This window comes from Rhea americana, unplaced genomic scaffold (assembly GCF_003343005.1).
Source record: "Rhea americana isolate MKP2758 unplaced genomic scaffold, rheAme1 scaffold_7, whole genome shotgun sequence".
NCBI classification, from domain to species: Eukaryota; Metazoa; Chordata; class Aves; order Rheiformes; family Rheidae; genus Rhea; species Rhea americana.
The window spans coordinates 7,605,402-7,619,682 of NW_028186867.1; the positions used below are offsets into that span (position 1 = coordinate 7,605,402).

The 14,281-nt window shown below is 37.2% G+C and overlaps 1 protein-coding gene across 3 annotated transcripts in view; it reads right to left on the bottom strand.

The window, feature by feature from the left end:
* The window catches only part of LOC146586300 (cohesin subunit SA-2-like), a 60,250-nt gene extending 46,309 nt beyond the window's left edge, over window positions 1-13,941 (bottom strand). For 2 of the 3 annotated variants that reach the window (XM_085321543.1, XM_085321542.1), the window contains exons 1-6: window positions 13,742-13,940; window positions 8,844-8,928; window positions 8,114-8,260; window positions 6,609-6,705; window positions 5,571-5,647; window positions 2,096-2,167 (exon numbers count right to left, since the gene is read on the bottom strand). In XM_085321543.1, coding sequence (XP_085177669.1) covers window positions 2,096-2,167; window positions 5,571-5,647; window positions 6,609-6,705; window positions 8,114-8,260; window positions 8,844-8,928; window positions 13,742-13,785 — 522 coding nt within the window. In that variant the 5' untranslated portion in view covers window positions 13,786-13,940. Of the gene's footprint in view, window positions 1-2,095; window positions 2,168-5,570; window positions 5,648-6,608; window positions 6,706-8,113; window positions 8,261-8,843; window positions 8,929-13,741 lie in introns of all 3 variants that reach the window. The other variant, XM_085321544.1, reaches the window with a different exon arrangement.
* Between the last annotated feature and the right edge of the window lie 340 nt (window positions 13,942-14,281).

Consider the following 14,281-nt stretch of genomic DNA (forward strand, 5'->3'; position numbering starts at 1 on the left):
GCCACAGTACCATAAATACCTTTCACTGGCATGAATTACCAGCATGCCTGGCTCCTCTGCTTCCTCACATGTAGTAACTGTTTCCCCACTGCCCCTTCCTTCCTGTTCCTACAGCAGTAAAATTAATCTGGAGCTGATATGATTCCAAAAGAAGTGTTACTTTGCCAAATTGTTTTTCAGTTGGATTAACTCCCTGAGCTGGTTCAGCATGTGACTACACAAATGTCCCCTACCCAAGAGGGCAGAGAGTAGGAAGTAAAAACAAAACTGGCATGGGGCAGGATGGGATTGTTTTCCCAGCAGTGCTGCCAGCTTAGAGAGTTCATCAGGCTACAGCTTAACAATAAATACTGTGTTGCTCACCTATACCACCAACACTTCAGTCTCTGGAAACCTCCACACAAACAGTAAGCAGGTTTTATATTATGCAGAAGGCAAGTTACAATGAAACCACCAGAGTGCTCACAGTATATTTGGTATTGCCAGGAAGAGAGCAGAAAGATGGGAGTTCAAATTACTCCCCATACAAAATGGTAAGCCTCRTGTGAGGAATACTCTGCAAAGACTTTATAGATTCCAACCTCAGATCACATGAATATTTCATTTGTACCTTGCAAACACTAGAGCTAATGAAAGATAACACATCAGAATTAATCCCAGTAATGACTGAATATTCTTTGCATCCTGATAGTTTCCAGGTATTAATGAAGCCAGGGAATTCCAAAAGACCACTCRCTATGGAAAACGGTATCCTAAAGGCAGGACATTACTCAACTGGTCCTTTGCTATTTAGCCAAACACCTTTTCAGAGGAATTCTAAAGGGCAGCTGCACACCCAGAATAAGCTCAAGCACATCTTTAGCGCACTTTATGCTTTTTGTTGTAACCTTGTTTCCAGAGTACAAGGCATACTGCTTTCTTGAGAAATAAACACAAATGTGTTACAGACAGATCTCTGGGATGTGTGCAACCCAAAGCACATTAGGAATTTTGCAASTGGGATGCATTCCTGATCAGATTGCAAGAATCATTTCACGGCCTAATAGTAGTTAAGTGCCAAGTAAGAAGGGGAAGCCCACTAGCAGGCCTCATTGATCAAGAGACAGCAGAGAGAACTTGCAGCGTCAGGAAATACCTACCTTATCACAGTAGCTTACTCCTCAATTTAAAAAGCAACATAAATGTAGGAAGACATCCTACTCTTGCAAAGCATTCTTCTTATCCACACGCATCATATTGGGATACTGTATAATGTACAGGCGTATTCCAAATATACCAAACAGCATCATGGGACACACAGCCTAAGTTTCAGCACTTGATCTGGGATTGCCTTAGAATCTCTCAATAGCCAGTAGAGAGAAGCTGCTATACTTTCAGAAACCATGTCAGATTAGGAGCTTAACATGAGTTCTTCCACAAAACCATTCAAATCACCTAAGTGAGGCTCCTGCTCTGAGTCATGCTGGAAATGTTCATTTCTTCCATAGTCTAAAGAGACAGGAAAGCCAGACTGAAATGCCAACAAGAATTTGAGATGAATACTCCACAGCACTACAGGTGATATATGGAAAGAGATATTGCAGACAAGCAGTTTTTGTTCTTAAAATAATCTTCCAATCAAACATTTTTGTCTGCAAAAGAATATTTTGACACAACAAGCTTTTGAACAAATCTGTCTGCCAAAAGCTGTGTATGCATGTGTGCGCATATATACCTGTGTGCACACATATGCATGCGGAGCTTGCTGGAAGGGGAGTGAAATCCTCTTGAATACCACTGCAACTTGACACACACTATTCTGTCTATTGTTTAAAACACTAATAATAATTCATTTCACCCAGTTAAGCAGGTCATCTTCTCACTTTCCTTAAAATCAATAACAAGGAACAGGCACTTCCAAAGCGTTAACAAGTTTATTCCAAACCAGAGGTCTAAAACTGACCAGACAAAATAGACCTCAGAAGTGACTGGTTACCTCCATTCACTACCTAGGAGTTTAAGGTGACTAGTTCTAACACATACACCTACATCGCAGACAATTAGCTGTAGAAAACTCTACACTATAGTCACAGAGAACTGCAAGAGCGCTTTTTACCATGTCCACTGGCCAAGTAACTGTCAAAATCCAAGGATAAGCCATGAATTTCTTGTACTGCAACCCAGTTTCCTGTAACACATGAAAGAAAGTTATAAAAGCTTTTTGATGAAACTGCACATTTGATTCATAAACACAAAAATAGCAGAAATCACGCATTGCATTTAAAAGTATTAAAACTTAAAACTTAGGACAATTTATATTACATACGCCTCATGCAATCCAACACATTAAGCAAAACCTAATCCCTTTTCATCTAGTTTTTATTTACAACAAGTAAGTATATCAGTAGATAAAAAATGCACTTTTATGTAAAACCTGAGTTCTCTTGATAAAACTAAGAGACAACTTGTGTTTAAAATTTATAAGCAAAAACACATGCAAAGTATAATCCTCATAATTAATTCTAAGATATGCCTCCCAAGAAGTCTGAGAATTCCTCTCTAATGATTCTTAAGTAGGTACTTTTAAACCATTGAACTCCAAAAGACTATTTTGAGCATTTCAAATTATAGAGAAATATTTTCAGAACAACTTCTTGACTCAATAAAGAGAAGTTTCCTCAAATCTGCAATCACTCCAAGACAAAAAGGCATGAAATCTGCAATTCTTTGTTAGTCTTAGTAAAGCGCTGCAAGTATTTCTATTCCCATCTGACTGTACAGTTGCACCTTAAACTTCTCTCTTCTATTGCTAAACATTTCAGCAAGAGAATGAGAGAGGAAATGAAACCTACAAAAGAACAAAGAATGGCTGCAAGAAGTAAAATGCCACACACAGGAAGGAATGCAGAAGAGAGAAACAAGAGATGAAGAAAGAGGGAAAACAAAAAGAAGTGGCTCCAAAGGTAAGCCTACTTCTCCACTCAGATGCATTTATTTCCTCTTTGTGGGCCATGATGCAGCTGAATGACGATATTAAGATCATCTGCTGCTGCTGATGCCAGTATATATTTTCTCGTTAACATCAGTGAAAATTTCATGAGGATGCATGGGTAAACTAGTAACAAGTTCAGAAACAAGTAATGTAAATCAAAATGGAAGATCAGCTAACAAAGCAGATATCTGGTAATGTTCTCTATTTTCATTTGTACTTTTACTACTATTATCATTTGTTTTCAAAAAATATTGCAGCAATCATGGTAGTCCTGCATGGTAATACTTGTCAAATAACTTTCACTAAGTCATGCTTCCATTATATTTATGAAAGATGACAAGAACTGTATGAGAAAAGAAATGCAAACAAAAAGAGGAAACAATTCATTTTAAAAACAAACTACTCTGATCTTTCTTCTACTACTAAAAAGGTTAAACCTGTATTTCATGAAGACTAGTTTCAGTGAGCATTCTACCTCTACAAGCAGTGCAGAATCAGGCTCAGTGTTTAGAGTTCAACCTTTTTCACATGAAAAAATCTCACTCTTAAACAAAACTACTATAGGTTTGCAAATGCATTCTATGCAACTACAACATGCTTGTAAGAGCCACAGCACCATCATTTGCTACTCCTCCCTCTACCTTTATCTTCAAGACTTACCTGCTACTTGTCTCATTGTAGACTTGAGCCCACAAAACTTGATGGTATGAATAAAATCCCTACTATCACAGTTCAGTTTTAACAGAAATCAACCTAATACTCAAGCATTTTTTCAATCACCTAGTAACTGTAGTAACACAAAAATGTTTGCTTCAAAAACAGTTCCTTACGTATTAATACTGGCTTTATACTAATCTTAGTATCTGCCAGCTTGTTTATTTGCCATTGATATATTATCTTTAAAAAACATTTCACTTTACATAAATCATTTTTTGAGATTTTTAATGTTAGTCTATTTAAAAACCATCACAAAGAATTTCAGAATTTACCAGATTCAGGATTTAAATAATAATAATAATAATTTGTCTCTATGCATTCAGAACAATGCTAAAAATAATTCCAGTTTTGTAACTGAAAGCTTTTATATATCTCACACTGCTGAGCAGTACCTTCGCACGCTGAAGGCAATTGAGATGAGTGTTTCATCAGATCTTGTCAGGTATTTGCCTAAGTCATTACACTTCAACGGTTCGATGAAGAAAGATTCAAAAATAATATTTTCTCCATGACAATGGGAATGCCCAAAACAGTCAGGTTAAGCATGCCTACGCAGGTCTTCAGGACTAGTTTTCACTAAGTGTTTTTAAAACAGACATACGAATCCTAGAACAACAAGAAATTCTCAAAACAAAGGATAAAGGAATTACAGTTTTCAGTTTCCTGGTTTTACAGATAAAAGGGTACAAGTTTTGAGAAATATCAAGTGCAGGGATTATCACTTAGTACTTTTCATAAGTAGAATGTTTCATTAGAGTAGCAGGTCAAAACAGTGCCTCAAAAACAAAGCTGCTTTGTTTTTATAGGATGTAGAATACAGCTTCTAAGCTGTAGAACTCTTTTCCCCACCATGACAGCAAAAAAAAACATTCCAGAGCTGTAACACATGGAGGGTGATAACAATAATTACTTCTCCGTATCTTCATGAGTGCCTACCCTACCACAGGTGCTACTCAGGACTAATTTAGTTGTGAGACAATACCAGATTATTAATTCATGTGGCCAGGCACATATCGGATCATTTCTGTCAAAAATTAGCCCAACTGCTACTACAGTTCTAAAATGAAAAAAAAACAAAAAAAAAACAAAAAACATGTTGGCAAATTCATCCTCTGTGGGAATTTCTGCAGCAGCTGGTCTTTGAGAAAAGCTCAATTAAAGCAAGGCTGATGGCTGTAGCTTGACAAATCAATTCAGAAGTGGCAAATACAGGAAAAAAGCACAGAAGCAACTGTGAGAGAGCTGCAGAAAAATCTGATGTTAGCATAATCAGCCAAGGATCAGTCAAACAGAGAAAAGGTATTGTAAAGGTATGCATTCTTCTTAACAAACCTCAAGAAATGAGATACTCACTATTGTTTTGACAACGTTCCAAAATCACAAATGCATTTTTCTTCTTTCATGTGACAAAATATAGTCAAAAAAATTCATATTGTCAGTAAAATGGGAGAAAATGATTCAATAAAAATATCAGCAAAAAATTATCTTTAAAACAGCTCATCAATAATCCACATAACATTTTTAAAACCACCTATCCACGAGATACCAAAGGAGTTGGTTACCTGCTGCCAGGCCAKGTTATATTTACATCTGTAAAGCTGCTATCAAAAGAGCTCCTAAGCAAATGCCAGATTCAGAAAGACTACAGTTAAACAGCCCCAATAAAACTCTGAAAATAAAAGTGACTTACAAAAATTATTCTGCTGATGCTAACGTGGGTCGTTAAAACATCAAATTTCTCTTGGGGAAAACAGGATTATTTTCCTGAAGGAAGGAAGTGGGACATAGCTCCTGACAACCAGCAAAGACTCTGCCAAGCTGGCTATTAAGGTAGAGCATCTCATTTATATAAAACATCACACAAAGTCAAAGCTGCGCCTACCTCATCAAAAGTCTCTGTCATTCTTCTCATGACATCCTTCTTGTGTAAGTTTTGAAACATCTCTGCTGTTACCATGCCTAGAAAAGTAATATTGTAAATAGAAGAATTATTGGCAATCATATTACATTAATCAAGTCCAAACTGTAGTTAAGTAGTTTATTTTAAATTCCAAAATATCAAGAAAGGGGGGCTCATGCTGTTTTATCCATGTTTGCAGTAATACAGGGTGACATAAATATTTATAGCAGAAAATACTGATGACCCAAAACTGAAATTCTTATTAGAGAAATTTGCCCCATGTTGTCTAGCACTTCTATTGTCTCTGACCATTCATTTACTTTAAGGATTTAAGAATTTAATCCACTGCAAGTCCAAGACCCTCACTTTCCATATGAGAGGGCATATTAATCAAAGTTCTGGATGAAATTTTTGACACGTAAAAGGTACAGTCTAGCTGCTTAAATACAGTCAGAAGTTGCAAGTAAGTTGTCTTGAATATTCATTTTCCATCCTGAACCTTTTAGCTAGCAAACTAGCCCCAGAAGTCACTGTATCTCAGTGTTTGTTATGACATGATTAGACAAGTTTCATAACCCTTTGGCTGCTCTTCTTAGCACAGCACTTAATTTGTTAGTTGTTTATTTTCAAACAAAGATACTAGAAAAAAAAACAAAAGATACAAAACAAATGGCAACTGACATACAGAATTTTAATTAGAACTTTTAATTAAATTAAATTAGAATTCGCTACATGGGAATTCTACAAAAAGATGTAACACGCCACTTCAGAAACTTGACCTTGGAAACCATTTTCAAAGACAGCTCTCAGAGTTGGTATGCTGCATACACAGAGTTGAAGAATTTGAATGGTAACATTCTTTGCTATTAGTCCCGATCCATTTGGAGTTTCTCTTAAACAAACAGTCCAGATTTTAAGTACATAGTTTATTGNNAGGGAAATCAGTTTTAGAAAGCATACTTCAGATGACTCTAACCTGCTCCACAAGCAAAGCAAAAAACTATTAAGCAGGTGAATTACCTTGACAGCCTGAGCACTGAATAAAGAAGTTGATCAGATCTAGAAGTGCCACATTCCGGTCTTGTTTATAAGCTTCAACCCAGTCACCTACTACAGACTAGAACAGATTAAAGAAACTTATTAGTTAAAAGCTGACCACAGCATGCCACACTCCACTGAGGGATCCATAATGCAGATATACTCTAACACTGTTCTGTCTTCATTCAATTATAAAAATGAGAGCAAGTTCCACATCATTTTGTTCCATCTCTAATAGTGTATGTAAAAGACTCCTTCTGGGGCAAAATGAAGTTTTGAACTGCTCATTCACAAATTCTGCTCTAGGCAATGTTACCTTTCAGAAATGTTTTGATCCCTATGAACACAGGAGGGGGGAGGGGGGGGAACAGCTTTAGGAAGTTTAATATATAAAATACAAAACGTCCTCTTCCTGATTTCTTGCCAACACTGAAGTAGTATATTCACTGGGTCTTTTGTCAGCATTTAAACTCTGCACAGTCTTATGATTAATACTAACAATGGCCTCTGGAAGTTCTTTTGTTCTTCTTTACTGCCTCATTTGTGTAGAAGGCTGAAATAGTTCGCATATGACAAGTCTTAAATTAGAAAACTCCAAATTTCATTTCTAGGGCAGTCCAGCTTACAGCCTGCACATGACACAGGGCCTGCTGGGACAAGTCATACAGCCTGCAGCCTATTTTTGCTTCCATACAGGTCTGAGAAATTCCAGCAGAAGCAGATTGGTCTCAGCTACTGCCTTTCTGAGCCTTTCACACCATGCCTCACACAGCAGAATCTGGGCCCTTCCAGGAGCCCTGCTGAAGTTAACACAGCTATAGCATAGCAAAAGTCCATCCACACAACAACCTTGAAAGACTTGGGCCTTAGCATCCAAAACATAAATATGCTTTCCGTATGCACGGACATACTTCACATATGACACTACACACTGGAAGCATATGGATAATATTGTATAAAAATATTTGAGCTCCAGTTTTTAACCTTTCACACAAACATAACATACACATATGCATGTACACACAGAGTATGTGGTGGTAGGTTTCATCACACTGAAGAAAATTAATAACTAGTTAGAGAATCTTACTATTATACAAAGTACATTCAAATCGCATTAGAATGAGGATAAAGAAAAAAATGCCAAAAGGATGCTTAAAGGCAGGTTCTTAAACAGCCTTATTTTCTGAATCCTGAACCACCAATATTTTCTACTAATCAACATTTTCTTTATTTTTTAAATAACTCTTTTTGTACATTCAGATATTGCTTTAAGAAAACTAGTTTAGGCACATATTTGCCTTCTCTTTCTATATACCTGACAGCTACTTTTTCACCCATTTCTTGAAGCTGTATTATTTTCAAGGACAATGCTCATTTTCCAATCCAATATGTTTTTCCTACTTATGTTTAAAAAAATAATTTAAATGACCACAGTTTATCCATCTTCCCTCCCACAAACTCCTCTCAGAATTTAGAGGTGGAAATACCTGCATGGCGCGTTTCCCCATGCTAACCACTTCAAACAGTGTAACTGCCTCAACCACTTCTCCATTCCGCAGACGGCTCACTCTTCTGCTATYGGAGGAATTTCTCCTTATATTTTCACACTGTTCTTGGACCCTTCGTTTCTCTCTCTGAAATAAGTGAAAGAAGCATGTGAGAACATGAAACACTGGTACAGGAATTATCCCTTTATAACACATTTATGTTACTCATTTTAATGATTCCCCAGAATGCTAACTATTCAGCCTCACTGACACTGACAAAGCCGTATCAAATATGACTGTATCAGAAGATAAGAGTTAAAAGAGTTTACCAGTGTAAAATTTTCTCTACAAGGATGTGTAAACATAGGATATTATAAACGGAAAGAAGTTATTGAGGAGTTGTGTGCTACCTGGAAGGCATTTTTCAATGGCAGCTATAATTTCTGAAAAGCAGACAGCAAGCACAGCTCTTTTACATCTGTTAACTCACAGGGTAAGAACACAGCCTGCAAATTAGCATCAGCTGCATAAAACTGGCAACTAAGTAAAAACACATGCTGAAATGAACAAAATCACTGTTGAGATTTTGATGCCAACAGAATTTGGCGGTCAAGCTGTAGCCAGTGATTAGGTTTTAGATGCACTGTATTGTCATTATTTTATGCAAGACTCAATTTACTAACAACTGAATGAGATAGAAAATAAATTCTATTATAAAAAGTTAACTTACTGGTGTTTTCAGGTTGCCATTTCTCAAACAGCTGCCATTCTGCACAGCAGACTGAGGCACAGTCTCATCATGGACAGCATTCTCTCTGAAGCATAACAAACAGATGTTGAGTGGGACAGCTGTGACAACACAAAACTAAATATATACAGAAAATAGAAGAACATGTGAATTTTAATATTCTTATTTATATGTAATAGTTTAGGAGAGGTTTTTTGTTGCTAAAAAACTAAATAACAAACTTAAAAACAATTGCGATCTGGAGCCTTTCTCAAACTATTTTCTCTCTTAAAAGATTTCTCAGATAATTAGAAAACTAGTGAAACTCTATCAAAGACATCAATCAAGTAGAAGGCAACAAAACAGAAAGCTGATGTTGACTTAAGGTAGCCTGTAGCAGCTTTGCACCATCAATAGATAATACAGCTCTACATTAGCTTTGTGGATCTTCTGCACAGAATGTAAAAGAAACATTTGATGGGCCTATGACTCAAAAGAGGAGGAAGAAATTGCTTTACTTTCTCTATAAATCATGTTATGAGATAAAAGATACAGAAGATATTTAATTCACAGGTTGTCTCTAATACAATGGTGGAATTGTTTTTACAAAGATGTACCTTTTGGGAGAGCTGAAACCACACATTTATCTGCAACGAAATCATGCCATTTTTCAGTATTTCCCAGTGCTAACAATATGCTTTGCCTAAAGTAGTGTTTGAATAGATGAGTTATATCCCACTTGTACAGCAGGTCCAGTACTGGCAGGTGGCTACTATGGCCTTCTTATAAACTACAGTGGCCAGGCTATGAAGCCAGCTGGCTTGTACTATAAGAAAGCACAAAGTAAATATAGGAGCGTACAATTACTTATATATTCATGCTACTGCTAGGAAAAAGGGTGTATTAAGTCAAGGTGTATTAAGTCAAGTGATCACTTTATGAAGACAAAACAATGTATCCCACTGTCAGATAGAGTCAGCTCTCCAAAATCCCATGTTGGTTAAAAAGATAGAGAACTAACTGTGCTGAGTGCAGAGCCAGCATGAGTCCAGGTAGGTTTATCAATGCCAGAAAAACACTATTCTTCTTCCCAAGCAGCTTCAGTGAGACACTGCCTCTGCAAAGTAAATCCTGAGCCTGCATAGCAAAAACTGCATGACCAAGGTCCTGATGTAATTTCATAAGTGAGAGTAGATAAATGTTTTTACATAAAAGACATTTACATTTACATTTTGAATCCAGTGGGACACTCACCATACATGAGTGATGTAGAATTAGGTTTCCAAAGAGTCCTGCTGCCGTACAGTTTCTACAAAAATGTCAGATTGCTAAATAAGATGATGCTAATGCTTAAATTTCTTCCACAGAAAAGTTCCATTAAACTTAAACTTCTGTCAAAGAAGATTTCAAAGGATACTATAATGTTTGATGGATAGAAGCTAAGGAAACAAATCAAAATGAATCAATCCTTAATTTGTTGCATGGACTTGTACATGTGATGGAGAAGAGGGGATGAACTGCAGCTCACAACCAAGTCAGAATGCTGTAAGCAACTGTTTGCTTAAATTTTCAAAATATTTTCTTTGATTTCTGATTGTGAGCCACAGAGATCAGTCAACCAGAACCTTCTTAGTTCAAAAGAACAGGTGATAAATATAAATACATATATAGGAATAAATATTGCCTTTCTGATGCAGTCTCTTTCCAGGTTCTTCTAAACAAAGAGAATTCAAAAGTGTTTTCCAAGGAGCTGCTTCTCTTATGCAAATAAGTCCTTTCACTCTAGACTTCAAAGGAGAATGCAACATTATGAGCCTAACAGATTCCTACCTGTGCTGTTTTACTGAAACTGCTGCTCAGAAGCCAGCCAGTATTTCAGTTTCCTGTTTTCGCATTATACCTTACTGCTCAATATACTCTCACACAATCTTCCTGAATTGCTTCTATGTACTACATAACAACTTGCTACATCTCATAATCACTCAAATCAATCAAAACACACATGCATTTCATTGCAGCAACCATAATTGGGTCTAAGTTGAATTAAAATATTTAAATGATGAAAAAAATCAAAATTGCTGTAAGACAGTTCAGTCAAATACTTGTCTGAACATGCAGTGCTTTTAAAGCTACGTCTAGAATATTCTTTGTTGAAGCTTCACCTCACGCAGCTCTTTCCTAAGAAAATCCTGGACGTGTTAAAGCTGATGTGCAAGCAAGATGGACGTGGGAAAACACTTTGAATAAATGGTACTACAGATGTCATGTACTGACCCCATGCTACTTATTTTGTCAACACATGCCAGATAAAAGGTGCCTGTAGCAAAAGGGGCGTAACAAAGTAAGTGAATGTATGTTGTATGGAACAGCATGCTTACCTAGCCTGTGTGAACCCGCAATAATGAGGAAGAAACTCCTCAGTGTTTCTGTAGGGTGACCTACAAATTCTGCTCATTAGTCTAACAATGCCAAGTAAAATGATACACCTTACACAGAGATGCCAGCTTGGACTAACTTTCACAAGCGTATTAAGCATTTCTGCTAAACACACAACAAAAGTAAGTAGGCACTAAGCAAATATTAAAAAGGCATTTAGTCACTTTAGTTATCAGTGCACCACTGCACATAGCAATTGCCACAGGAAGCACTATGCTCCAACAGTCTATATGCACCAAACACCACACCAAAGACAACATAACTAAGCACATTTAGGCCTCTAGCTGTTAAAAAATTATTTTAAAAGATCCCTCATCATGACCTTGTAACAAATAAATTGCATGCAGAGAAAAAAAAAAAGAAAAAACTATCACGTGCCATCACAGTTTGACACCACCTTAATAAAGTGAAAATGCTTCCTCATGAACTTAATAGTTCTTCCAGACCAGCAAGATTTTCTACATTTTAGGTATTCTTTAGTTCCCTAATTTTAGGCTTATTTTGCATTCCTTAAAAAGCCACTAGAACTTGGAACTTGTTTGCTCTTACTTAGTTTCTTTATAGAGAGGATAGTTAAATATATATATATATATATATATATATATATATGTATGTGTATATATATACACATACACACACACACACACACTGAATCTGGAAATATTTTATTTAGTTTTGGTGGAGTTTTTTAAAGATAGATAATATGAATACTCAAGTTTTTTGTTTTTTTTTTTAACTCTCTTTTTTTAAATAATGATCTTTCCAGTAAGGCTATTCATAAGGCAGATGCTTAACCATTTGCAAGAGCTAGACCGGAGCCTAGAAATTGGACCTCATGGAGCCACTTAGAATTCAATTTTCATGGGATTTTTATCTGCACAGCTGAGATTCTGCTGAAGTAATTGTAAAAAGAATCAAGACATCCTTTCATTTCTTATCTTCTTGAGCAAAATAAGAACTACTAAACCCAAGGATGACACATGGTTACTACTGCACTGATCCTTACGCATAACTCTATTTAACAACCTTTCAAGGATATCAGTGCAACAGTGGGTGTGACACATTTTGAAGTATTCAGCTACCTTTTTTTCTTTTCCTGTTAGCGTGTACCATATTGAGCATGTTGGCTCATCTAAATTCATTGCCTAGTACACTGTTAAGAAATAATTTTCAGTCATTTACCTTCTTTCCATCAGGAAGCAATAAGGATGCATGGCAGAATTTCTTTCCTATCTCATAACAATTTTGACCTTTAGACCATGCTACATGTGGCTCACATGCTTTTTACCTTGTATTTCTGCCACAGTGCAGTCCTTTCACTAGCACTTGAAGTATACTTACAAAACACTTGAAGCAGGAAAGGGCAAAACCTTTCTTCTAGTGCCAAAACAATACTCTCTTCAGCATTTCTGAGTTCATTTGGAGCAGATTTGGCAACTCAGATTTGAAAAGAAAGCTACTTATTTAACATAACGGGAGACAACGTAATCCCTCAGTCATGTAAAAGCGACAATTAATCTATGTTACTGGAAGAATCCTACTTACAGATTCTTATTCTTTAATTAGAAATTCCAATACAACTGCTTCACCTTTTAGAAGCAACCTAAAAAAATCAGCTAAGCAATTCCTAGGTACCTTCCTGGCACTTCTGAAAATAAAAGGTTGGCTACAGATGAAACACACTGGAAAAGACATTTGTGAAGCTACGTTAATTGTCACCACGGAATAGGAGGAATATATCTCATAGCTTTTGTAGAGCTTAATGAAGTGACAGACTTGGAGCAGACTTGCTCAGAAGGCGACAATATCAGCAAGGACTAGGACGCAAGGAGTCCAATAATGGACACCTCAGAAGCTTTGCTTTTATATTTTAGACAAACTGCATCTAATGTATTAACCATTTAACTTACTTATACCTGCTATTTCTAATTACAAGTACATTCTGTAAACAACGATATGAATCCCTCTGGTTTACAAATCATCTCAACTAATGACTGAAAACATACATTATATCCCTGATCACAGCTGTTTAAAAGAAGCACATATATAGAATATAGAAGATATACAGAAGCACATTCTCTCTCCTCTGATGTAACAAGGGGTATGCCAACAGGGAGACTACAGATTAGTTGGCACTTTTTTCCCTCAGTACCATAAATTTGCCACTGAACGGTATTCTCAAAGATGGCTCATTTGTACTGCGCTGAATAATGCACGGAACAGCTTGCACGATCAGGGTCCTTGTGTATCAGGATAAAACACATTAAGGAGATGCTAAACTATATACTCAAGGGACAATAAAATACAGACATTAGTATCAACATGTAGTACATAGCAAATCTTCTTTTTCTCCTCCCACAACACAGTGTAGACCCTCCCCGTATCTACRGGACACAAACTGCAAAGGGATAGTGCCCCACTTTACCAACACATTTCACACGACACTCTGCCTGCGCCTTTCTTACTTTTGATTGGGAAGATTGCTGTTTGGGTTGGGCTCGGCTATCATTTCCACTACATTATTTCAGCGCCGCAGACAGCAAGCTAATGTTTCCTTTTGAGGAAACTTCACCAAGAACATGATTAATAATGAGGACGCAACTTCGCTGCCTTGGCTCTTCTGGGTGAAACGGCAGCAGAACACTGACAAGAAAATAAAATGAAAAGAGTTAATTCTAGCCATCTCTTAAAGAAAAAAAGAAAAAAGAAAAAAAAAAGGAAAGAAAAAAAAATCCTGTAAGGAAATAAAAAAAGAGAAAAGAAAAATGAATGCAGAGAGGGAAATCTGGACCACAGCTGGACGGCGCAATGATGCCCGCTCTCAGAGACGGGGACCGCGAACCGGGCGCAGGGACTACGCCCCGCCGCCGACCTCCYCTCCCCTCGGCCGGGACCCCGCTCCCCGGCCCTGCCCTCGGCCGAGGCCCCACCCGCGCCTCGCTGCGCTTCCGCCCGCCCACCCGCCGCAGGTGCCGGCGCACCAGCCCAGGCCCCCCGCACACCTG